Source organism: Rhinolophus ferrumequinum, chromosome 18, assembly GCF_004115265.2.
Source record: "Rhinolophus ferrumequinum isolate MPI-CBG mRhiFer1 chromosome 18, mRhiFer1_v1.p, whole genome shotgun sequence".
NCBI classification, from domain to species: Eukaryota; Metazoa; Chordata; class Mammalia; order Chiroptera; family Rhinolophidae; genus Rhinolophus; species Rhinolophus ferrumequinum.
In genome coordinates, this window is record NC_046301.1 from 29,769,574 (window position 1) to 29,796,578 (window position 27,005).

A 27,005-nucleotide genomic window follows, 5' to 3' on the forward strand; every position below is an offset into this window, starting at 1 on the left:
CAATCCCCTCATGGCTGAAGGCTCCTACTTTATTCTGTAGATACATCCTAGGCCCCTTGATTCGCATGACCGGTGCCTTAGAAGACAGATTCACTTAAACATTCCTGCGTCCCCGCCTGGCAAAGCTGGAGATGGCAAAAATGAAGTTGTCTTTTTCCTCCTTTAATGAAGAACTCATCACCACTGATACGTCCATTCCAGAGAGAGAACTGACAACCAACTCTCCACAAAACCTGAGCAAGTAGTTCTATACTATTTTATATAGTCCTTGGGTCACTAAATCCCTTTGTGATGCTTAGCTGCTAGCTGAGTTGGAGGACTGACTTCCAGCTGAATTTCAACCAGCCTAAAAAAATTAAGAAAAGCAGGTTGAGATGGGCCTACAACCATAGCTGACAAATTCTAAGACTTGTACTCCACTCCACTTCAAGCTAATACTTGCAAAACTGGCCTGTGTGTTACAAATGGTGCTACAGTAGATTAGATGTAATCGTGTAAATATCTGTTTTAAACAATTCAGAAGCAGTATTTTTTCAAATGCAGTAGCTTCCTATGATTCCCAGTGGGTCTGTGGGCATCTGAGTTGAACGCTCAGCTTAATGCAGAGTCCTGATAATCTGTGGGAAAGGCAGCGAGCGACAGGCGGAGGTCAACTGGTGGGGCCGAGCTCCTTGCTCAGGACCCTTCCCCAGAAGGGGGAGGCTGGGGTTTTTCATTAGACACAGTTCAGTGAAGTGAAGTACTTTTTCATACAAGTTAAGAAAATACAGAGGATGCCAGAAAAATGTATACACATTTTAAGAGAGGAAAACAATTAAAATTGTAATAATATATACCGATAACAAAAGATGAATATAAGTCACGTTTGACTTCTGCAATTACAAGAGGTGCTCAAAGTGGTTGCCATCAGCGTCCAGACACTTCTGATTACGGCGAACTACTGCTTGAGCAACATTGACCAAAGTGTCCACTTGTAGACATTTTTTTGGCACCCCCCCCGTATATCTTGAATTTACTTAAAAAAAAAAGCCAGGTTATGATTTAATGCACTCACCAAACTAAAATTTGCTGCAGTATTTTCTAAGTTTATGCTGTTCTGTATATTTTCATATTTTTTCAGATACTAAGTCAGTGTAAATTGTAGGTTAAACAGTTCTCTAAAAAACAGTTCTCTAAAAAATAAGTTTTATTAACAAAATGGGCTCACAATATAAAATACAGATAATTGAGTTTTTACTAATTTGGGGGGATGTCTTGTCTTATTAGGTGCAGCACTGTAGACAAACAAGTAAAACAAAATCAAAGATTAGCTCCCCTGCCCGAGGCCTGTGAAACTATGAAGAAAACACCAGCCACTTAAGACAAGTTAGTCTTTTTTTTTTAACCTCCCCTCCCACCATCAACCTCTTGGAAAACGGCTTCTGTCACTTTTATGCTACTTCTCAGCTGTCTTACCATCCTGACTACTCAAGAGAGCCAGCCTCGGGGAGAAAATGAATCTAAAGCTTCAAGCAGAAGTCTTTCCTGAAACAGTGCTAGAAACCCAGCCCAGGAGATTCTGGCTGTAACTCCTGCTCATGTCCCTCAGAGTCTCTTTTCCTTCAGCCAGAAGACCCCCGAGACGTGGCTAACCTCACGTGCCCTCCTCAGCTGGCTGTGCTGGCAGCCCAGCTGGCGACTGGAGGATTTCAGAGAGGCAGGAATGGTGCAGACGTCCCCTTCAGAACTTCTGCAGGAATCTGAGGACGAGATCCCGCAGGCGCACCCTCAGCACCTCGTCGTTGTCACAGATGATATGGGTTGAATCTTCCTCGATCTGGATGAGCGTCTCGGCTTCCTGGAGCAGGACGATATGGCCCTTGGTGGTGTCTTCCACTTTGATATCACTGAAGCCGTGCTGCTCCAACAGAAAAGAGAAAGGAGGCTGCTGGGCACTGAAAAGCAGCGGCTGGCAGGCAGGCGCTTTCAGCAACTGAGAATTCTAACAATGACACTTCCTAGACCTGGCTACATTGAACATTCTAGAAAGTGGCATTTTTGATACCCCTCAATATAATTCTTCAGAGCAGAATTACAGAATTCAACCATAGTTCCATAGACAGTTGACTCCAGAACAACACGGGGTGAAGGGTGCTAACCCCCAACACAGTTGAAAATCTGCATATAACTTCTGACTCCCCCAACTACAGTTGTCCCTTGGTACCTGCGGGGATTGGTTACAGGACCCCCTTTCTCCCCCAAGAATCCGCATGTAAGTGGACCCGCGCAGTTCAAGCCCAGGTTGTTCAAAGGTCAACTGTACTTTAAAGAAGTCCCCAGAATATGTCAAAGCTCATGGAAAACACAGCATTTCTGTAACCTGCTTAAGCTTTTGTGGTCCCAGCGCCTGGGTGCAGGAGGCTGGGACGCCGGGCAGGCCCTGGGCAGCAAGCGCCCTCCTGTCCTCGGACAATGCCATTCCTCGTGGCAGGATGCCACTCACCTTGGAATCTGGCAAATCCCTCTCAAGGGAGGAGGAGATAAGGCAGCACAGCAAATATTTCTGTAGCCATCTCTGATGCGAATTACAGGATTTTTCTTACACAAAGTTGAGAAAGAAGAAAAGAAGTGGAAAGAAGACTGGTTTGTCTGACAGGGACACCAGACAGGTAATGACTGACCGAGGGAGGTGACCTCCACCTAGTCCTAGAAAGTGCGCAGGGCCAGGTACTAACATTCCCCCCGCAGAAGGAAACAAGGCAGAAATGGTGGAGGGAACGGTTAGGGTCAGACCCCTAGGAAGGGGGCAATTCCCAGATGAACCAGGCAGAATAACCAAGTAAAGGTCTTTCTGGGGGAACCAAGTTCCCCGTTTTTAAAAAAAACAAGTCAAGCTTGACTTGCGTCAGTCGGGGCTGGGAGCACTGCACGTGCAGGCGGAGACAGTGAGGATGGGCTCACCTACGTCACACGTCCTGTGTCACGTCACACGGGGTGTCCCAGGTGAAGCCTATTAGCACCCCACATGACTGACGAGGGGCTGATGCCCTCCCTTCAGGGAAAATTAAATGGCTAATGGAGAAAACAAATCCTAATAAAGGGAAAGCCTTTGTGATTTGGAAGAACTCAGCAACTGAGATACTCAGCTTGGATAAAAGGCATCACTCATAGTTTAACAAAAGAAAATCTATCCTGGAACTTTTGATTAGAGTTAGCTGCAGTTGTTGCAAGAAGCAACATGGATAATATATATTTATCTAATTCCTTCTTTCTATTAAGGAGTCTATAATTCTAACGGTAAAACTGATCTCTGAAGTTCTGTGACTGAAGCCAAAATTACAAAAAACTTTAAGGTAAATTTTTTTCTTAAAATTGTAGTCAAGAAATCGATTCCTCGGGAGGAGCAGCCATGGGGGCGAGGGCGGGACGGCTGTGCGGTGGAGAAGGCCCACTGTCCTCCCAGCGACCCGGCCACACTGATGCCCTCTGACCCCACTCCTGACACTCAGCCCCAGACTCTCGTCCCCTGTGACACAGCCATGCGGGCTCTCTGACATGTAGAAAAGTGCGGCTCCAGAGGGGGCCTTTTCCACCCAATCTCTCAGCTTCTAGGTTTCTGAGCAGAGGCCTTTCCTCACTCTAGTTCCCACAAGAAAGGGGGCTTGATGGGGCCAGCAGAGCAGCACCTGGGGGCCGCTGGGAAGGAGGGCACGCTCTTCTCTCACCTCTGTGACTCTGCCCTGGTTCTGTCCCCTACATGACCTTGGACCAGGCCGCTGCTACAGGGACAGGCGCTCGAGTGAGTGCAAAGCAGCAACACAGTCCTTGAGCAGGAGGCCACGATGCACAGCAGAAAGGCCGGCTCCTGGGTTTGACACTGCAAACACGGGACTCACCTTCTCCAGGGTCTGCACAAACTGCTCGACTGGGATGGAGCCGCTCAGCAGAGGCTTCAAAACCTTGCAGTCTGGGATGTCATCACTCGCCCGCTTTCTCTTCTTACCACCTGTGGGCTGGGCAGGCCTGGGCGGGGGCTAAAGCAGAAGGAAACATGGATCTTAGCAAGAACTTGCCCGGGAGCAGCGGAGCTCAGGACTGGCCACCGAAAAAGAACCTCCGTGAAGCTGCCCTCCCCTCCGTGAAGCTGCCCTCAGGTTCCCCTTCCCGGACAGAGGCCCAGGGCCAGGCGCCACCCGGGGGTAAAGTCCGCGGCACCTGCATTCAGGGTCACTGCTGACTGGGGGCTCCAGCTGGACTTCTTTTCAATAAAAGCAAGTAACGCCAACTCTCCACGTAGGATCAATGTCTTATTTGGCAAAAGATATCTTTTATCAAGGTCCATTGTTAATTCTAATTGATTCAGTTCAGTCTTTTCTGAGTATATTCTTAATAAACTGTGTTGGCAATTGCAGGTAGAGCAGCAGCACAGTGGCAAAGGACGCTGGCTGTGCGGTCAGACCCAGGGGCTAGAACCCTTCTGGCTCCGGAACCTTTGTCAAGAAAATGAAGGTCAGAGCAATTGCCTATAAAATGGTGCTAAGAGTTTTGTGAGGATTAGCAAGACAATGCGTGAAGGAGCTAGCACACGTCCTGCGTACTTTAAGTGGATAAGTGGAGCCGTCCGCATACTACTGCTATGCAGGGCCCAGCAGGTTTTCATGGTGGGGGGGGAGTTAGCACGATGCCGCCACCTGTGTACCCTCGGGCCTTTGTGGTTCCAGGCCTCCTATGCTGCCTTTATGTCTCCCCCACACACCCACGAGTGCCCTGTGGTGCTTGGGTGGGTGCTCCAGAAGCACTCCTGTAACGATCGTGCCTGCGGGAGCTGGGTGACTGATGCCCCCACTCACAGCTGCGAGCAGCTCTCAGTAGGATGCGTGGCCCCGTCTCTGTGAGTAATAGTTGCCCTTCCCTCTTCTCTCTGAGGCACTTAGTTCTCAGTGCCCGCTTTGTGTCACGTCTACTCGTCCCGCAATCTGGTTCTGATTGCTGGTTTGGCAAGCAGTGTCCTGGGAGCTGGGTGGAATGCTGCGACCTCGTTTTGTTGGGGGGACTGCCGACTTTGCATAGTCCCCAGAGGTGCCTCACCTCTGCAGCCCACCCTCCCCTACGATACCTGGAGGACGTGCTTGTTATCTTTCGTGTGCAGCACGGCCGAAACAGTTGCCAAGGAAATGCCAGGCTTAATCTCCATGGGCACAAGTGAATCTGCGAGCTGCAAGCAAACAGAGGATTTCAGTCAGGTTCACTCTAGGGTGAGGGCATGGGGGCTGCAGGGGGATGCCCCGGGGTCAGCTTACCACACATCACACACACTGTGTAGCTATGTCTGTCACAATAAAGGAAGGAGGAGGAGACAGGAACGGGGTAGTGGCGGATAAATGGCTGAGGAGGAAGAGAACTAACCTGCTCACCATCGAGCTGGGACCCCAGGATGCTGACGCCTCTGCTGCTCCCTTTTGTTACTCACCCCCAAACGATGACATGCCAACACCCTGCTGAGGGCTCAGCTCTGAACCATCATAACCAATATAATGGGCTTATATTGTTATTTTAAAATGAATGAGTAAATATTTTTAAATGCCTTACTTTTAACTTCTAACCAGCAAACATCAGTAGTTATCACTGATGTTACTGAAATCTGTTTGGATCTCTTTTACCTACTGCTCTGAATTAAAAAAACAACTTCAGTTAATTCTGGAAAGGACTGAATGTACTGGACTCTGGGTCCCCACTTGGTGGCACCTGGCGGGGCTACCCCACCAGCCTTGCTCAGGGCTGTGGAAATGAGCAACATCCAGGAGCCTGGGCTTCAAACCGAAGATCTGGATTCTATTGTGAACTGCAAAGGGAACTCTGGGGACACTGCTTTGTAATGAGTTTTCCTACCTCTTTTTATTGTGTGTTAAAATCTGTCTCAGAAGACAAAAGGAAGCCAGAAGCGGCTTCCTGCAGTTTTCTATGCTGTCGCTGCAGGAGCCGGGCTTCTGACTCTTGCTGCCTCCCCCATCACACCAGCCACTCATGCAACACACCTCCACTGCCCCACATGCTCGGCATGCTTTTGGACTTTTTCCCTATTCAAGCAGGCTTAGATTTCATGGAACTATAAAATACTTCGACTTTACTAGATCTTTTAAGTTATACTAGAATGCATACAAATAAAGTTTCTCATTTTTTGGTTACTCTTATCTCCTCCATCTCTCTGCATTCGGTGAAACTGGACCCTCACTCATAAATGAGGTCCAGGGAGCTGAACAAAATCCACAGCCCCAGGGGGGTTAAGGACCGAGCTGGCATCAGCACTTGTGTCCTCCGGGATCCCACGCAAAATGTTAACAGAAGCAGCAGTCTTGATCTTACAGCTGCTGCTTCACTACCTGATACACGAGAAGGCTCTGAAAACGCCACCTGTCTTCCCACTTGCTTAAGTGTCTAGGTTCTTTGGTTCATCCATATCTGACACAACCCAAAAGCAAGCCACGGTCTTCTCCCAGAGACTCGCGTGGGAAACCCGAGCTCACCTCGGGCATGATTTCGATCTTCTCATACCGCCGCTTGAAGGGCAGGGTGAGCACCTCAGCCCGCCGGTAGGATACGGGCGGCGGCTGGCAGTCGATCATCAGGTCCGTCCTGTGGGACTGCGCGGGGGGCGGCTGTGTGTACTGCTCAGGACAGACCACGTGCAGGGGCTGCGGGCCAACGGGCAGGGTGAGTGCAGAGCAGCCACGCGAGGCCTGTTCCCGGCCTCATCCCAGCGCAGAGCAGCCCACGCGGAGGCCCGTTCCCGGCCTCATCCCAGCTCCTCGGATGCTCAGGCTCCCCAGAACTCCCGTCCTTGCAAACCCAAGTAACCAGGGAAAAGAGAGAGCAGTGCAGTGTGGGGAGAAGAATAAAAATTTCAGGGTAATCCCTGAACCGCCAGCCAGCTACCGCTGCTCTCCCTCCGCAGACTTCTTCCTTTTACCTTCCACTTTCCCCCAGTTACTTCTCCCCTTTCTCTATGGCTGAAAATGAAAAATGAAAAAAACAAAAGCAACAACAAAAACCAAACGAAAACAAACCTCTTAACAAGAAGCAAAATGACACTGTGAGTGGAACTGACCCAAATGTGCAACAAAGGCCCAATACACGCTTCAGTGAAACTTTCAGCTTGATGAATATGTTCCTAGAATGACTTTTTCTGTGTGGGGGCAGGGGGGAAATTTGCTTTTAACTGGACACATATGGTCCTCATAAAAAATAATAGCGGTTTATGCTTTCTCCTTCCATTTCTGGTTGCTTTAGAATGGAAACTTCTTTCAGGGTGTAGAGCTCACTACTTTGAAGTTTGACGGGTAACTAGTATGTGCCCCAGCTCTGCAGATGTTCAGAAGTGAGGAAGATAAGGAATGCAGCAAGAAACCCCCTCCCCTCATACCAGATGCACAACCCCACAGAGGTAACAGGACCACGGACGGATGGACGGACGGACGGACGGACGGATGGGAAGGCCCCAGCACGGTTTCTTTGGTTACCTGCACTTCTTTAAGCAGCTTTGACACTTGGATGAAATTCAATCGTGTATCAATGGGGCAGTAAATGCATTTCATGGCCAAGGGCTGGTAGGGAGCCAGTGCTTCCAGGTAGGAGAAGTCAGGTTCTAAGGAGAGCACGAAAAAGACAACTGAACATGCAGGTAACAGAGGAGCTGCCAAGTGAGGAGGCAGCTGTGAGCTGTGGTTAGCGGGGTGAGCCAGGGAGTCAGCGCATGGAGGGAGGGTGATGGGAGCCGACTCCTCGTCATCGGAGAGGGGTCACTTACAAACAGGGAAAGGGAAAGGCAAGAATGAACGCTGTAGGATGGAGGCGGAATTGCAGGTGTGAGTGTGAGCTCAAGGTTTTCAACATAAAGGGACAGATGGGATAAATGAGGGATAAATAGTAAATGGGCACAAATGGAAAGCTCTGCCCTGCAACCAAATGCCAAAATAAATGTAAAAGAAATGATGACATTTTTTAAAAAAAGCACCGTGTGGAAATCATCATAGTAATAACTTCTTCAGCCCAGAATCATCAACAGATGCTAAAAAAATTAGATAAAAATTTGGGGAAGACCAGGATATACACATAGTCTCAAAGAGTCCTCCCACACAGTATACAAAACACAAAACCAGTGACTTCAGAGGAGAAACCTGGCACAGACCACTCGAAACCAGTGCTGCAAGCTAACACTCAAATCGTGGGCCATCTGCTTGTCAGAAGAGTAACAGGACCTTGAACCCACGTCAGGAAAATGCTTCTGCTGACACCTGTACTGTCAGCAAAGCCCAGTGCATCACGACTGGGAACCGTCCTGGTCTTAATGGCCAGGTAGTTCTCTAAGGGCCGCTCCCTGCTTGGTGCGGACTATTCATTCCACCCGAGGAAGCTGCCCACCTTGTGCCAAAGGAACTGGCACACAACTGGTATGAAAAATGGTACGTTCCCAAGGCAGCTCGTGTGCCTCCATGGAGACACCACTTCTTACAGCCCTCAGGCTGACGTTCACCTGCCACATGGTGGGTTCAGGATAAGTGACAGAACTTGTAGATTTTTCAGTGACCACCCGTCCAGTGGATCCTGTTTCCCTAAGAAGTGTACCCAGAAATCCCCACATGAGGCCAGCACAGGCTGCCAGGGAGAGATAATTGACCCCCCTTTTTGTGTGTGCTCTGCAAGCTGCAATGCCCACAGTCACTGTGACACTGGAAGAAGTGGTGCAAAAGTTATCGCTGACACTAGCAGACATCACGAACACCCCAAGTTCTGCTCTGGGAGCACAACGAATCAGCTAACATTGAAATTCACTACCCAGAGTTGTCATGGACAGTCACATAAGCCTTAATTTCTTCTTAGCTGGCTGAAGAAAAAGTACACTACAGCGAACGCTTCGTACTGTGCCTATGTAAACAGGGTCCCAATGTCAGAGGCAATTCTCCTCAGAAAGAACAAGGGAGACCCTCAATCCTGCTACACACAACATTCCCTGGACCACCCCCTGCTAATAAAACTAGGAAATGGTGAGGTTCTGAGTGTGTAGCTGACCGCCCCTGCCTTTGGCCAAAAGGGGTCTGGGGAGAAGAGCAGCAGCCGACGCTGCTCTTCCGAGCCCTCCTGGCACTGGCGGCTGGGCTTCGCTCTTAGCAGGGGCTGGCCTGGCACTGGCGGCTGGCCGTGGTGTTCTGCTGGAGAGACACAATTTCGCCAACACTGACACCAGGTAAGGCCACTCAGTGACGACGCTGGATCAAGACAAAAACAAGAGGCCTCTGTGATCATGCCCGGACACAAAACCACAGCAAGGTCCAGACCACCAAAGGAGCCTATCCCGGCTCCATTCTTCTTGCCCTCCAGATGAGAATCACGAAGATACCCAATCGGAGAACTGCTCCTGCTTCCCGCTAGTACCTGACCCACTGCAGCGTCCCACCTCTGGGAACCCACCTCAAAATCACCTCATGCAAGCCCAGATCCATACGGAGGTCTTTCTAACAAGCTCTGAGATGGCGCGCGTTCTCCCTCGCTGCAAGCAGGCCATAAACCCAGCTTTGCGCATCTCCGGGTGTGCTCCGGGTGTGCTCCTGGTGGCTTTGGGCTGGGGGACACTAACTCCTGACAAACAGGCTTAGCACAGGGAAGGACCCAGTGTCCCTGACCCTGAAGCTTTGGGCACAGTGAGACTCTGCTCCATCACTTGTCTTAAGAGTAATTAGAAAACTCCAAGAGGGCAACCGATACTTTCTCAACAGCCTTTATATGCTGGGTTCTGTACGACGTGCTTACAACGGACCACTAAATGCCAGAGCTGCCTGAGGAGACAGCCACCAGCAACCCCACTTTACAACGAGGAACGCAGGGCTCGGAGCTGAGGGAACTGCTGAGGCTACAGTAAATTAGGCCTGACTTCAGCTCAGGGTGTTTCACTTCATCTTCCATAAGATGTTCAAATCCCAACGCTGTCTGAAGCCCTTACACTGATCAAATAATACAGTGATTAAGTAAAACCCCTACTTGATCTCATGAAAGGATTTGTTTCACTCTGAGGGGTTTGTCTCCAGAAGAAAAACTGCACGCCAGAGTCAATTCTAATCAAGGCAGTAAGACCCAGCTCGGGAAATGATTCCTAAATGGTAGAAGAAGACTGGCGACTAGAATTCCTGCAGTTATGGAAACAGCTTACAGAATCCTACCCAAGTTAGTTTAGTGAAATCTGGGAATTTATCAGGGAAACCCCACAGAAACAGATGTGAAAGCTTTATCCAGCAGCCATCTCAGTACATTCTGCTTTACCTGACGCTTTCCCTCGTGGTTCCTTCAGCTTCTGGCAACTATGACAGAAGAGTGTTCAGATTCATGCCTCCTTGTAAAATTCACTCTGGGTCTCTAACTGGTAGGTACATCCAGTGACAGCCAGAGGAAAGGGGGGTTTTGTGGTTTACCCACCTGTGAAGATGACAGTGTTGAGACTAGACTTTCCCCAGAGCTCCATGAAATGGACCACGTCCCCAAAGCGGAGGGAAGGGTGCCCGGTGAACACCACGCACGGCTGCCTGAAATCGTTGCTGAAGTCGCCGTGGATGCTGGGGTAGTGCTTCAGCTTGTTGGTCTGAATGAGCTAGAACAGATACAGGAAAAGGCACATGAAGAGACGTTAGCCTGCCTGGGTAGAAGAACACAGCATGGGAGGGTGCTCAGGAGGAAATTAAAATTACAAACGAAACTTATTAAAATTAGCCAAAGATGGAATTTTTTTTTTTTTAACTACAATGGAACTTTCTGAACAGATGGGACCTTTTGGTAATAGGAACATACTAACTGGGAACTTTTATTCAGGTTGTTAAGACCGATAGAGTCTTCCTCCTCCTTTACTGCTTCCCGACACCCCGCGCCCCGGCCCCGGAAGTCCCCACTGTCCGTTACTGTTTGAAGTATAAGTAACCTTCCAAAACATGTGCATCACCCATAAACGCCTCACACAGGAAGGACCTCCTCTTGAGAAGCTGTAAGTTACTGTGGCAACTCAATAAAGACAGACCAAACTGGCTTTCAGAAATCTGGGAGACGTGATGGCCTCATGACACAGAGAGCCACAGTACGATGCAGGCCACGCACAGCCTCACACGTGTCTCAGAAGTGTATGTTTTCAACCCAAATGGTCTCCCTTCCAGCACAATTCTTGATGATATTCTCCCACCATCAGGCCCGACCCAAGGCAAAGCCAGCATCTCGTGACACTGCTCAGTAACCACCTCAAAAGGCCAGATGACAAACATCCCTAAGACCTCAGAGCCCCTAAGTATCAACTAAGCCAAAGGGAGTATTCCTGCGGATGCGGCGTAAAGAAATGGTCTGGGACACGGCTTCATCCTGAAGCAACCCCTAATGCTTAAGAGGGGGGAGCCCTACCAACAACTCCAAGGCCAACTGAAGTCACCCCAATAGTGAGAATGTGGCCAGAGTGGGACAGTCCCCAAATGGAAGCCGCACTCTCTTCACTTGAAAGATGAAATCTTTAATTCAGAGAGACCTGCTTTTATTTGAAAGACTGCAGTTCTACCCTGGAGCTTTAATCAGGTGTCACATGTCGGGTGGGATACGCACAGGAGAGATGGAGCAAACACTGAATTCCCAAGTTACATGCAAATAAAACTGATGTTTTATAACCTCCTTGGCCAAAATCATTACGCGCCCCAGTTAAATGGGTGAGCGGCTGTCTGAAAGACTAATAAGTCTATTGTATCCAGAGACGTCAGGCAGATGAATGGGGTTCTAAGAATAGCAGCAGGGCTTTGCACACAACGTAAGTCACTTTTTAGGCATCGCCGGCAGTTCCCGCAGCTCTCCTGATCAATGCATCGAGACTAAGATAAATTCATCTCTTTGTTTGCCACTTGGATCGACCTTTCCAGCTGACTCACTACATTTGACCATCCAGAACTAACATGCGATTGCAGATCCTGTCAGTTTCCTCAAGTGGTTATACCAATTTAAGCATCTTCTAAAAACTATACAGCAAAAAGTCGGGAGTATCTCTGTTGTCTGATAGTAAGAGAATGGTTAAGTACATTATAGTATATTTATATGATAAGCTATTGTATATTAGTATTCAGCAGTAATCATGATATGAGCTACACAGAAAAAAGTCCATGACACACCGTTTGGTTAAAAAAAAAAAAAGAGTGGAAACAAAACTGGGTATATATCTATATAAAAATATGCAGCAGTTCTGTGAGGGGGTTCTATTTTTTTAAATTGAGGTATAACTGACATATAACATTATATTAGTTTCAGGTATACAACATCATGATTCGATATTTGTATATATTGCAAAATGATCACCACAGTAAGTCCAGTTGCCATATAGTTACAATAATCTGTCACCATAACGTTACACTTTTTTTTCCTTGTGATGAGAACTTTTTAAGATCTACTCTCTTAGCAAGTTTCAAATATGCAATACAGTATTATTAACTATAGTCAGTATGCTGTACATTACATCCCCATGACTTATTTATTTTATAACTGGAAGTTTGTACCTTTTGACTCCCCTATATTTTAAACTGAAATGTTAGTATTTTCCTCATTAAAACTTTACATCTATCATCACCATAACTAACTGGAAAGGAGACTTTGATAATAAATAAATCTGTTATGCAAAAAAGTTAGTGGTAGATATTGGAATAAAATTCCTCACCCCGTATCAATAAACAGTGGTAAGCTATGAGGTATATAAACACACCGGTACTATAATGTGTTAATAAGAAGAGAAAGTAGTGAATCTGGAGTGAGTACTTCATTGTCATCACACACAGGAAACAAAGGGCTAGATGAGTTTATGTAAGGATATTTTTTTATCTAATGGCCTGCTGTCTCCATCCACATCCATTTATCCGTGTTTCTTTCTTGCTCTGACTCAGTAATTCCATTTTCTTACCTCTGCATGAGGGAAAGGCGGTTCTGGGAGATACACCTTCGTCTGTTTGTTATGACAAAGCCTTAAAGAGGAAAAACAGACCAGCAAGTGAGGGAGGGCACACAGGGTCATTTGTTGCCACCTAGTGGTGGCAGCGCAAATATAAAACACTAAAGTTTATTTGAAATTTTCCTGCTGGTAAATCTCAGTGAATAAAAGCCAGCATCTACAAAGCATTCAGAACGTAACTCTCTGTGCGCATTTTTTTAACCTTAAAATTCCTTAACACATTTTTTCTTAAAAAGTAACCTTGTTATTTGGAATAATTTCAGATTTACAGGAAAGTAGCAAAGATAGTACATTGTTCCCATGTACCCTTCACCTAGCGTCCCCTGATGTTAACATCTTAGAACCGTGATACATCTGTTAAACTAAGAAATCAATATTAACACATTCCAATTAACTAAATTCCAGGCTTTATTGGGGTTTCACCAGTTTTTCCACTAATGTCCTTTTTCTGTTCCAGGATCCAATCCAAGATACCATATTGCATTAGTTATGATCAGATACCTTTTTCAGACATAATTTCCTGTTTTACGCACCTAAGCAGTGCTGGTTACTCTAACTGGAGTGTAACTAAGTGTTATACCTGAACTTGGAGACACTGAATGTTTGTAGTGTGTGTTACAGTCCTGCTGACAAACATGAAAAAAGACCTTGACCACAACTAAAGGGGCAGGAAAAAATGTCTTTAAAAAACTGTGTGTGCAGATGGGGTGGGCAGCATATGGGGTGTGTTACGACAGAATAATGTCCAAATTCCTTTTTAATTAGAAACTTAGAATATCGTGTCCATCAGGCCACCACAGCACTAAAAGGGGTTAAACACCCTATGTAGGTGTGTTTTCATACCCCTGAATGTGTGGAAACACCATTTTCAGGCTATTAGGTCTAGTTTAAAAGTTTAACTATTTCCTCCATCTCTCCCTTGTTTTTGACCAGATGAGTTAGATTCAAACATGCATCTAAATAATACTAAAAAGGTTCTTCACATTATTCAATAATTTACCCACCTAGGATTTGAACAATTTCCTGCTGTAATAAAACTTAATTTGGTCAAATATGCTACTGAAATGAAAAAAATATTGTTTTTCTTATTAGATTTGGTATTACAAATGTATTTATTCATTTTTATATATTTTTAGACTTTTAGATGTTTTAATTAGAATCATTTTGAATTTTTATTTGGAGTGCATTTGGATCAGTTTCATCTGATTAGCTACTGATGGAAATGTGAAATTCCACTGTGATTTTTGGGTCTTGGTTATTACAAATTTAGACAATAGAAGCTTGGGCTTTAAAATTTGTTTCTCTTTTAGAATGTAATTTTCCTTTGTAACAGGCAGAGGATAGTATGTGAGAGAACAAATATTTCTGTTGCTAATTTGGAAAGTGCTGGTTAAGTGAAGTCTTTCTCTTTCACCCTTCCTTCCTTGAATAATTATTCTTCTAAACTCTAGCAATGCAACAGATTTGGCTTTCATTAATACAATCTTCACATCATAGAATACGGAAAAACAACAAAACGAGAGTTTCATAGTAATAGGAGGAAAAAAACAGGATTTCTAGTCTTACTGCTTCAACGTATTGAATCAAAATAGAACTCAGAGAAAAGAACACAGACATACCACTCGGCAAAAATCTGGGAAAACTCAAGTGAACTGTTAGCCACAGGAGAGATGAAGTAGAAAGGGATGCTGGAGAGGCCGGCTGAGTCAATGTATTGGTACAGGCATTCCAGGAGGTCATAGATCACCCCAGAAGGGTAGCAGGGAACCAACACGTTTCCTCCATTCCGGACTGTCAGCGCTAGAAAGTGGGAGCCAGAGAGAAAACAACAGTATCAAAAGAACAGTTTTATAAAAGTAGAGTGGAATTTTAAAAATAATATTTGGATTTCTTTCACTTTCCTATTTCTGTTCGTACAATTCACATGTATCATCTTCTGTTGCTTTTGAAGAATAGCACCAAAGTGCGAGAGTCCAGAGGTGACAAGCAACTGAGTTTGTAATCAGTGCCTCAGTCCCCAGGGAACAGGATACATATGCAATTAAGAGTTTGGGTTTTAAAGGTTACCAGGGACAGCGAGCTTCAGGACATACCCTCCAAGCTCTTCCGCATTTTAGATTCTTTTCAAAACTTGCCTGGCTTCGGCTCTGTTCATTTTCTGACCACTGCTGAATGACCTCTAAAGAAATAGGTCAAATTTTTCTGTTTGACTCATTTTAGTGACATTTTCTTTCATTAAGGTTTTGTCTGTAAGAAAATGCTCCATACTTTAAATACTTAAATTATTAAATGAGGAATTGCAACGTATGGGTATAATCCTATTTGAAGTTGTAACTGGCTGAAAAAAAAATCTAAGTACCCTCTCGAGTTTGTGTTTTTTTGTTTTGTTTTGTTTTTCAAAACAAACTAAAATAAGCAGCAGTACCTTGAATACTGGTTGACTTGCTACTACTAGAGTATGGTACTATGGGAAAATCCGCAATCAGTGGTCATGGCTCCAGAGGGCTGCCTCTTGCCTGGCCTCTGCCTGAGCTCCAGGACCCACAAGCCTGCTGAGCCTCAGTTTCCTCCTTGGTTATATTAGAGGAGTGAACTAGGTCAGTGGTTTTTAAGCTTTAGTTTGTGTGAAAATTGCCAGGAAACATGTTGAAACACAACTTTTCTTCTGAATCTCTCCCCTCCCCAGAGAGTCTGACTTCCTAAGTCTGTGGTAGGGCCCCCAAATTTGCATTTTTAGCAAGTGGCCTCAGCGATCTTCAGGCAAGTGATTACTGCACCCCACTTTGGGAAATAGTGGATTAGACGTAAGGTCTCTTTTAGACCTAGAGTTCTTCGTGTCTAAGACTCCAGATTATAAACATACAAATCAAAGATTTAAGACTAGTCCAATACTTTTTCCAAGTTAAGAAAAAAATTCCTTTAACTTTGTTAGTATGAGCAAAGAATAAAAACCAAGTCCATGTTTTTGGCATGGCCACGTGCAATTTCAAAGGCTAGTTAGTGCCGTCCGTATAATGTGAGACGATGACCACCTCCTTCCCCCAGAGCAGAGGGAAGGTCACTCACAATTGCTGCTATTTGTGGAGGGTCTGCGCTCATTACGAGCTCTTCGGAAATTGTTAGGCGCTGAGGGCTTGTGTCCCCCCCCATTCACAGGATAATGACGCCCTAACTCCCTATGTGATGGCACGGAGGGGGGACTCTGGGAGGTCATTAGGTGTAGGTGAGGGTGGAGGCCCATGATGGGATTAGTGTCCTTATAAGACGAGGAAGAGCCACCAGAGCTGCTTCTCTGCGCTCGATGAGGACACGGCGTGGAGGAGGCTGTCTGCCAGCTGGGAAGAGGGTCCTCACTGGTCGCCGACCTGCTGGCCCCCTAACCTCCGACTTCCCAGCCTCCTAAACAGTGAGGAACAGATGTCTGTCGTTTCAGCCGCCCAGTCTATGCTATTTGGTTATAGCAGCCTGAGCTAAGACAGTAACCAACCTACAATTTTCTAAAAGACAGGATTCCTAGATTTTATTGACAATTATATCCAAAGAAAAATAAATTTCTTCCAGGTAGCAAATACCCCACAAGTCTCTCAGTTTAGTCTTTCCCCCAAAAAAGAAAAAACTTAACACCAACCAAATATCACTGGGGAAACATTGCACCCATCCACTGTATCGCTGTTGTGAATTCAAAGTACATGCGGTCTTTTCTGGGCTATTATTTGCAAAGCAGTGATTTCTTCCCTGTTTGACAACTACCACCCTGGAAACGTCCCTAATCTGCCACCAAATCCCACTCAAAAGCAAGAAGATTAACTAAGAATTTTCTATGTAAATCAAGTGAGAGAATATTGAGTATTTGTTGTATGAAGTACTAAAAATTTGAATTTACCATTGTAACAACCATTCTTACGGCACGTTCAGATTTAAGTTGCTTAAGAACTGCTTTTGCTGACCACAGGTTTTGAAGGATCAGCAAAAAGACTGTGAGTAAATCCCCATTTAATCCCCAAAAGGCCGTAAAAGGGGCATCAGAGGGTGTGAATCTTGAAGGGAAGGGGCAAAACATTCTACAGAAGCAAGTTATCGAAAACTAAATTGAAACCGCATCCTCCAGAAGGCTGGAGGGGCACACATACCCAGGTTGCTGCAGAACTCGCCCACCATGCCATCCGGGTTCGCGGTAGGAATCTGCGTGAGGCCTGTCAGAACCAGGACGTCGCTGTTTTTGAGGGAAGCTTGGTCCATGGGCTGAAAAACCAGAGAACTACGCATAGTAATTTTAACAGGGATGTTATCTACAAATAGTAAAGGAAAAAGAGAATATACGCAATGCTCCTTCTATGTCCAGCTGACCAAGTCCTCTTACGCCCTCTAATGAAGTCTGTCATCGAAGAGCGGCTGCCCAAGGGGCACAGGGACTCAGGGGAGGAGGCACTTTAGCGGGTGATGGAAAAGTTTTGTGTTAACTGGGGTGATGAGCACATGACAGCAAAATGCATAGAACTGTACATTTAAAATCTTTGGGTTTCATCAGATACAAATTTTACTTTAACAACAGCAAAAAGCACATTTCTACAAGGCTTTTGCTCCTTTCAAAGTGTTATCTGACACTCACCATTGGCAGCCCTCACACTTGAGCGTGCAGCAGAGTCACCTGGAGGGTTTGCTGAGACCCACATCACCGGGCCCCACCCAGAGCGGCTGGGCTGGGCCTGAGAATCTGCATTTCTAACAAGTTCCCCGGAGACGCTCCTGTGTGTGTGTGGGCATCATGCCTTGAGAACCACTGCACCATATAATTTGATTCTCAAAACAACTCTGCAGAGTAACATGACGTCAGTGTATGTTATGAAAATGCAGACTTAAGGAGCCTGGGTGATTTTCCCTAAGTCTCGATGGCAGAGGAGCCAGGAAGAACAATGGATTAGGAATTAGAAACACAAGGTTTCCTTCCAGTTCTATTGCCAGCCATATGACCTCAGCCGAAGCTCCAAGCTGGGTGTCTTGTAAAGTGGGCACATTTCTTGACCCATCTTCCTCCAGTGATTTCTGAGTCTCACGATCTTCCTATGACCTATAAAATCCTATGGTGCACTGTTATCTAATCCTCAGGACTCGTATCTTTACTTTTTTACCTGGCACAATTTGAATTTAATTGTGATTTTTCCCCCCTAAGTAAATCAGAATTGAAATTAGAAACAAAAATGAAGGCTTATAATTAAGACACTGGAGAACTCATAGACGTTTTCATTTTATAACACATCTTTTCCTCAGTTTCATTTAGTATTCTCACTGGAATGTTAGGGGGAAAAACAATAAGCAAGCCCAAACATGGTTTACTAGGAAGCCTCATCCATCCTTTCTCTATTCCAACCGGGCTTCCCAGTAAAGCAATAAAATTCCAAATTGTAGCATAGCAAAGACCCATCATCCGAGTACATGTGCCTTGTGATCTATTTTCCTTTAGCATTTTATATAAGCATGGCTATATGGGCTTCATTATTTTTTAAGTAACAGGACTGTGGTTATGTAAGCTGCCTTATATCTGAAAAACATTTCTTTAATGTGAATACAGAAAAAGTATGGTTGTGACAATCACACTGAATAGCTTCTGATTGCTATTTGCAGATATATGGCAGTGTGTATAAGAGCTTTTCCTCCTCTTGGGCAGATCTGATGTACCTATTTGTATTTCTCTAACAAATACATATACATTCACTGTTTCCCCAGAAGGAGGGAAGGGGAAATACAGTACAGTGGTTTATAGCAGCGAGTGTGTAGTGAGCCCGGGACTGTTCATTGTGCACATGCATCAAGCAGAAGGAAACCGCAATGGAGACAAAAGGGACCAAGCTTCGTTCGGTAGCATATTCAGCTTAAAATGGTTCACTATTTTATATGGATCTTAGTAGAACAAGCCAATAATGATTCACAGGGCTGATGGGAGACAGGGGAATTGAGCCCAGGAACCCCCTGAATTTGTGTGTATCGCTATGTACATTTTTCTATAGATTTAATTGGGTTGCCATATGGGGCCATGACCCTGAAAAGATTAAGAACTACTGATCTAAAGGAAATATATAAAGGAGAGTGAGCTCTGGCCCTGAAAACAACACAATCTCTGAACCTCAACCCTCAGCATTGACTTCCTTTGAAAATGAAATGCCTGTAACAAAAAACAAAAGTACTCCTGCACTATGAATCCTACCACATTGGAAGTTATGAGATACTTCACGACCACGTCAGACTAGATGTTCGTAATTTTAGCCTTATTAACTCGGGAGACATTTCTTGTTGGTTCCCAGGGCTACCGTATAGGAGACTTAAAAGGCTTTTAGTGACACTCTCCAAACCAAGCTGACGCCACCAACACCTCCACTTCACCACCGAAGGGCAAATGTATACATTGCTGGTGTCGACAGACACTCACTGAGCACTTCAAGTGGGGACATTTTATTTGAACACACAAAACCAAAACATTCGACTGCATCCAAGAATCAAATAAAAACACCTTACAATGTAGAGCGTGACGATCACGTTTGTGGAATAAAATGGTGAAAAACGCTAGGCCCCAGGATGCCGGGGCCAAGGTGTGGGGCCTCTGCTGGCTCATTTTTGTTGGATATTTTGCACAGGGCGTGAAAAAAAGAAGACCAAGTCTCTAGGTCCTAGAAGTTTACAATCTAGCTGAAGAGAAGACATGTCTATATAGTGAAGAAAGAGGGTTATTCAAAACGCCATAGAAAACATATGCAAATTTTAAGAGTCAGCACTGAGTATAGAAATGCCAAGAGGAACGCAGACTAGGGAGCCGCACCAGGTCAGCCGGGGTTACTCACTGGTACATACATTTTGGCAGATGAAGTTCTGGTTCTAGCTTTCTCTCCTTCTTTGGCCAGGGAACTTAGAATCTATTAAGACAGCCCAGGTTACTATGTCTGGACCGTCTCCGAGACACCCATTCCCTCCCCACACCTTCCCTCCTGCACATGCCTCATGGCCTCCACCACCTTCTATCCCTGTACTAACCACACAACCGTAATTTCCTATTTACTTGTCTGTGTCCCCCAGAGGACTAGGAAGCTCTCCGAGGGCAAGGACTTTGTATCCCTATTGCCTAGCAAAATTCCTGGCACACAGCAAATACTAAATAAGCATTTACTGAATAAATGAGTGCATGAAAAGCACAGAGTCTGGTAGGAAATGTGAGGGCATTCCCTCCTGGGAAATAGAGCCCTGGAAGTCAGGAAGGTGAGAATACGCACGACAACTGTGGGAGGAGGGCCTGGTAGGGCAGAGGAACGCAACCTGTAGATGCCAAATGAAGTGACTTGGCTGGAATGGAAAGACAACGTTGGGGCTGAGAAGAGAGTGAAAACAGGAAAAGTATAATTGGTAAAGGGCCAACAGGTCAGAATCATGAAGCTGCCGGGGGTGGATGGGTAGGGGGGCAATGAGATGTCAACAGTGTGAAGCAGGAGAATGACGTTTTTGTTACAATAATTAGAGACGCTGGTGAAAGAGGAGGGTGAGACTACACTGGGGATCGTGGGGGGAACACTCTGAAGGCCCATACAGCCGCCCAGACATAAAGGGAAAAAAATTATAATTTCATGGCAGTTGAGGATATGGAAGCAGCAAATCTCATGACACCACAGAAACCAACAGACGTCTGGGAATGGACTGGATATACAGGAAAATGGAGAAAGCAAGACCTTAAGATAACTCCAAAATTTGAAATCAGAGATGCAGTCAAGGGAAATTTAAGAGATGCAATGATTTAAAAGAATGAAGAGGCAATAATAAGTCCAGTGTTGGCAAGTTGCAAGTGTTTGGGGGATAGCTAAATGGGTTTATTCTGCTAGTAAAAGATAGAACAATGGGGTCTGCTGTATATGAAGGTTAGCCAGGTACCTTCATTGAAGTAGTTAATAGAAAGGTCATTTATTTAGAGAGAGGAAAGAGGCGTGGGTCCAGGACCAAGGCTGGGGGGACCCCATAAGGCATATGGGAGAGGAACAAATAAAAGAGAAGCACACAGTGCAGTGAAGAGCTTCCTACTTACAAACACGAGGAGTCTGGGAAGGGAGCATTATGGTGCTTTCACCCTATAATATGGCAAAAGATCAAGTAGAGTAAGAAGAGGAGGATGACAACAAAAAGATTGCTCCAGAAGCCTAGACGAAAGGGAATTTCAACAAGAGATCAATGACCAGTGTCAACTGCAGCTGTGGGATGCCATGGAAAACAGAACACGTGAAAGTTCGGCCGGAGGCTGATCACTGTGGATCTGGAGATGAGAAACTGGGTCCGTGAGGTAAGAGGGAGAAAGCCAGGTGACAAGGTGAACAGTGGAAACCTCATCACGGTTAAGAGAACAAGAACGCAGTAGTCAGGTGATGAGGCAGTCGTCTGAAAACCTTTGTCCAGATTAAAAACCCTCGGATTTGCTTAAAAGCAGAAAAGGAGGGATTGGTGAAAAAGTTAATGACGCAATCACCTCTATTTCTTTGATGAGAGGAAGGAAGAAACATGTTTGAGATCCTGAAGCCCAACATACCCAGCTTCTAAGGCCAATTCAAAGCCCACTCCTCCAGGAGGTCTCCCTGACCCCCACAGGGAAGGGATGCACCCTGCTTCTGAATCCCACCGCACTTTGGTGGATTTCTAATCCGACTGTATTGATCGCTTGCAGCCTGGAGGAAAGTCCTGTAGGTCCGCATCTTCTTCCCATGTTTTAACTTCTGTAAATGTAATACCTACCCATCTGTGCTCCCTTCTCAGCCTAGCACATTCCATTGCCCAAAGTAGGGGCTTGGGAAATACCACTGATTAAACGAGGGAATAAATGAATGAATACATGAAGTTGCATCCATTATTTCTGAGAGCAGGAACTATTGTACAGAGAGAAGCTGCCCACCAGAGAAGAAATGAAACAGCAAGTGTGGAAAGGCACAGACAGGAGTCTGGCAGGCGGTGCCGTCTCTCCCTCCTTGTTTCATGGGATCTGCTGACTGTGCTCAATTCTCCAAAGCGATCACGAACCATTAGCAGCTCAGTTGCCCCGCGGCCCCAGCCCCCAAATCTATTAGGTCTAACTTTGACTTGTGGGCATCATGCCCACTGTGAGGGCAAGCGGACCGACCCGAGGAGGCCCAGCTGCAGCTCTGGGACAAGCTGGGTCTGTGTCCATGGGGAGGAAAAGCTTCCTGTCTACTTGCCCTGACAGCTGAGGGGAAAGCTGGATGCAGTGGCTTGTCCCAGACACTTTTCTTAATATTTTGGGGATGTGGCTGTGTCCTTTACCGAGCAAGAGTGGGCTGTCCTGGACATGTCCCAGGGAGAGCTGTGCAGATGTGATGCTGAAGAATATCATCAGTCACCTGGCCTCCATGGATGGAGAACATGAGACCCAGAGAAGTGAAGTGATGAGTTTCACGCTGCCCGCTCTTGAGCGGAACGGTCAATTCTCAGCCTAAGCCTGGCTCTGATGCATCACAGAAGAGCGGGGAACTCAAACCCAGCTCTTCCATGGGCACAGGGGAGCATGGGAAACCTCAACCAGCTGTACTGAAGTCTGAGTTTTGTGGATGCAGAAAAAGTCTGTGTGTTGACACCACAACCCCAGCTCTGCCTTCTGCATGAGGGTGACCATGTGGCTGTAATGCCCCAGGCCTGTACCACGGAAAGACATACTCCCAGAAAACTCCCAAGGACTGAGACTGATTACAAGATCCAGGTCTGGAGGGAGAAGCAGCAAACTACAACCATTTCCCGGGGATGTCTTAAAGGAAATTAATTTTACATCAGAAGACTAAGGAGTAGCTGAAAAATGTTGACATGTACATCCACATGAAGACTTGGAAGAGGTCACAGATTTATTACAATAAAATTAAATACATTAAAAAACTAACAAAAGGAACCTCAAAAAACTGTTAGTGTAGAGCATCCAGATCAATGCACTGCATAAACGACAACAAAACCTTTGGGGAATTCAGAGGGAACAAAAAAATATATTTAAAAAAACAGCAAAACAAACTTACCCAAACGACTGCCTTAGCTCTAAAAACCTGATTCAAGGAATCCAAATTTAAGAATTTTTTTTTTAGATTTAAGAGAAGAATTCACATTTATTACTGCCAAAGTCTTCAAGACCTTAGGAAAACAAACCACCAGGAGTTAAATGATAGTAAGAGAGGAGCTGATAGCTTTAAATATACTTATTGGAAAGCAAAGAAAGACTAACACAAATAAGATAAGTATTAAAGAAAAGAAACAGAATAAACCCGAGAAAGGAAATAATAAAGGGCAGGATAGAAAATGAAATACAACAAAAATCACTGAAAGCAAAAACTTTTTCTTTGAAGAAAAACAGTAATGTAGAAAAGTTCTGGCAAGTCTGACCAAAACACACACACACACACACACACACACACACAATCAAAAAACGATGGCAATAAACACAATTTAGAATGAAAATAGAATTACACACAAAAAAAAGTTTATTAAAAGGGTAGGGTAAACAATTCCATGTTTTAAAAACGTTGGCAAAATGGATTTCTGCCAAAATTAGTATAATTTTGACCTAGAAAAAATAGTTCAGTAAACATGAAAAAATAATTAAATGGTAATCCCAGGCCTAGACAGTTTTATGGGAATTTGATTTTCAAGAAAATCCCTAAGGTGCAGGGATTACGAAGTATAAATCGGCAGTTACAAAATATTATGGGAATGTAAAGTACAGCATAGAGAACATAATCAATAATATTGTAATAACTATTTATGGTGTCAGATGGGTACTAGACTTATTGGGGTGATGCCTTTGTAAATCATATAAATGTCTAACCACTATCCTATACACCTGAAAGAAATCTAAATGACAACTGTAATTGGGAAGAAAAAAAGATAACCCCTATTGGCATATTTGTAGCATTAGAAAAAAGAGGGAAAGGTGCCCAAATCACCTAATGAGACTAATGTACTTTGATTCCAACAAATGAAGATAGTACAAGAAAACCATGCCTGGGTTCATTTTTCACATACGAATGTAGATTATAAATTTCAATAAAATACTAACTGATTCCAGGAGGGCATTAAAAAGAATAAATTGTGATCAAGTAAGATTTATTCAGGGAATGCAAGGAAAGTTCAAGGTGAGAAGAGCTAACATTACAGTTCACTATATTAATGGTCTGATAGAAAGAAGTCACATGATTACCTCACAGACTCAGAAAAAACGTTTGATAAGGTACAATATCTGTATCTGTTTTTTTTTTTTTTTAAATCAGAAAATTAGGAATAGAGGAGAAACTCCTAAAATTGATAAAAACGCATAGCAAGCATCATATTTGATGAAGAAATTACAAAAGCATTCCCTTTAAAATCTGATCCAAGCCCAGGATGCCACTATCGTCACTTCTGTTTAACATGGGACTAGAAAGCCCAGTTACAAGACAGGAAAAAGTAATAAAGATGTAAGGATTGGAAGAAAAATGACAAAACTATTACCTCTTTGCAGATAATATTATCATCAATAGATAAATATTAGAAAATTTAAGAATTTAGCATGGTTACTGAATATCAGATCAATTTAAAAACATTAAGATGGAGACCTTGTGCTTAGTAAAGGCAGGTTCTCTTCCTTTTCCATCTGGGATGTTGTACTTTTTTTGGCTTCAATTCTCCTAACTCTCCAAACATTCTTATTCAGGACCATTTGTCTTGGACAGGACCATTTCCACTGTCTATTGGTAAATGTTCCCTACAGCTCAGTCTTTTACCCTCCGCCCTTTATTTATATACTTTCAGAAATCTGTTAACTCTCCAATTTGTCTCCAGGCTTGCCTTCACATCTGTGTTCCAGCTCTGTATTTCCAACTACGCAATGTTCTCTCAAATTTCTATTCATCACACCCCCTTCTAAAAACTCCTCCACCCCCCAACTTCTCCTGGTCAACCAGTGTCATATCACCATTCTCAGTGTCATCCAGGCACTAAATCTTTGACTTGTAATTTTCCTTCCCTGAAGACAGTGGGCATTCAATAAATGTTTGTTGAATTAAAGACCTGCCAATGTTTTAACTTGTCTTTCCATTCTTACTGCCTCAGGCTTAATCCGAAGCCTCATTCCACCTTGCTTATTAGGTCATTAGAGCCGCCTGCTGTTTTTTGTGTACCTAATGAGGGTTCCATTCAAGTAGACCAGTGGTTGGCTTTTTTCTGTAAAGTTTAACTTTAAAGTATAACCGCTGTTATGATGTGTAAGCAGCCATTACCAATCCATAAAGAAATGGCTGTGGCTGTATTCCAACAAAACATTATTTACAAAAACAGGTCAGGGGCCAAATTTGGTCTACGGGCCATAGTTTGCTGACCTCTGAAGTAGCCTATTGGGTTTTTCCAAACCCAAACTTTTCTTATCCGTGCTAATTCAACACAGAATCCAATGATCTGAGTAAAAGAAAATCTAATTTATTTTCTGTTTTACATACAATACTGGTTGCCAGCTAGAAATTAAAATTAATTACTTAAGTATGTTGCTCATTACTTTCAAAACCTTATTTTCCCTTTAAATTTATGAACCTTGTAAGAATAATTTACTGGAAATTACATCAATAGTACTGTAAAGACTTTGATTTAAGCAGGACAAATAGGAAGAGTTGGCAGCCAAATAATCTTTCTGTCTTTCATGGAGGACTATAGCGGGAATGATTAGAAGCTGCCAATAAAAAATTTTGATTCAATGAAGCAGATTAAGATGACATTGATGGGCTTTTGATTTCAATAAGCGGGAAAGGTCCAGAATTCTGCTAACTATAGGAAAAATAACAATGTGTCCCCTCTAGACCTTGAGATGAAACTTGATTATAAAAGAAGGTATGAAAAAAACAATGCATAGTGGCAGCTCAGAAGCATCCTACTGTTCTAGACTTATGGCAGCCATTCTTTTTCCCATATTAAAATGGGATACAGACTTCCCCAAGATATCTACCTATCAGTCTGTCTGTCCGTCTGTCCATCCGTCCGTCCATCCATCCATCCATCCATCCATCCATCCACTATCAAATCTCCCCTGCCCTCCTTTACAAACATGGAACAAACCAGGATTTATGAAATGAATAAATTCTTTACAAATGTCTAAAATGGAATAAATAATACATTTATAATGTTTATGTACTTAGTTTCTTGACAATATGATTGTTAATGAATGACTTCCTTAAAACCTTCCAATAGCTTCCCTCTACACATTAAAATAAAACCCAAATTTCTTATTACGGCCTACCAAGTCCTACATGACCTGGTCTCTGCTACTCTCCTGGGCTCTGCTAACGATACTTCAGATGCTGTGATCACAATCGTCCTCTCTCTTCTGCGCCCAGCTTGTTCTTGCTGTTGGGGCCCTTCGTTTGCCATGTCGCTAATACTTCGCCCTCACGGCTTTCCGTGGTTCATTTCTTCAGGTCTCAATTCCAATGAGATCTTCCCCAGAAGCTTTCTCTGATTATCCAATTTAAATGAGTCTCTATCACTCTGTACATAACCCTACTTTGTTCTTTTGTGTTTGTATCACAACCTGAAATTACTGTGCTCATTTTCTGCATACCATCCTCTCTCCACACATCTGCTGAACGTAGATCCGTGAGCAGGGACTTTGCCGTGGGTCACCACTGGATCTCTAACACCTAGAGGAGTGCTTGACACATAGTAGGCCCTTAATAAATATTAAGCAATTAACATTTGCTGAGTAAACAAGTGTCCACCTCTGTTCGACATTCAGGCTATAATTCTTAGAAGTGTTGGGAAATCTCAGAATCCTAGAGGTGACCCTAGAGGCAGTAGGATCTCACAGAGGAACTTACAATCCTTAATGTTGGGGCATGAATAATCTAGACTTGGATAAAGAGTATCAGTAGAACATAAAGTTTCAGTTCAGCAAGATGAATAAGTTCAGCAAGATGAATAATACCATGTACAACATGGTACCTACAGTCATCAGTAATGCCTTATATATATACAGTTAAAAATTTAT

The 27,005-nt window shown here is 44.3% G+C and overlaps 1 protein-coding gene and 1 long non-coding RNA gene across 3 annotated transcripts in view; one reads left to right on the forward strand and one right to left on the reverse strand.

Annotated features, from left to right (window-relative positions):
* Nucleotides 1-1,168: 1,168 nt before the first annotated feature.
* INTS9 (integrator complex subunit 9) overlaps nucleotides 1,169-27,005 on the reverse strand; it is an 85,496-nt gene continuing 59,659 nt past the window's right edge. The window contains exons 9-17 of one of the 2 annotated variants that reach the window (XM_033134419.1): nucleotides 17,113-17,224; nucleotides 14,602-14,782; nucleotides 12,935-12,995; nucleotides 10,444-10,615; nucleotides 7,497-7,621; nucleotides 6,504-6,671; nucleotides 5,096-5,194; nucleotides 3,876-4,013; nucleotides 1,169-1,897 (exon numbers count right to left, since the gene is read on the reverse strand). In XM_033134419.1, coding sequence (XP_032990310.1) covers nucleotides 1,721-1,897; nucleotides 3,876-4,013; nucleotides 5,096-5,194; nucleotides 6,504-6,671; nucleotides 7,497-7,621; nucleotides 10,444-10,615; nucleotides 12,935-12,995; nucleotides 14,602-14,782; nucleotides 17,113-17,224 — 1,233 coding nt within the window. In that variant the 3' untranslated portion in view covers nucleotides 1,169-1,720. The remainder of the gene's footprint in view (nucleotides 1,898-3,875; nucleotides 4,014-5,095; nucleotides 5,195-6,503; nucleotides 6,672-7,496; nucleotides 7,622-10,443; nucleotides 10,616-12,934; nucleotides 12,996-14,601; nucleotides 14,783-17,112; nucleotides 17,225-27,005) is intronic. The other variant, XM_033134420.1, reaches the window with a different exon arrangement.
* Nucleotides 1,914-3,886, forward strand: LOC117037900 (uncharacterized). Its single transcript, XR_004425596.1, has 3 exons — nucleotides 1,914-2,648; nucleotides 3,259-3,332; nucleotides 3,752-3,886. It is a non-coding gene; the product is annotated as an uncharacterized LOC117037900 (long non-coding RNA).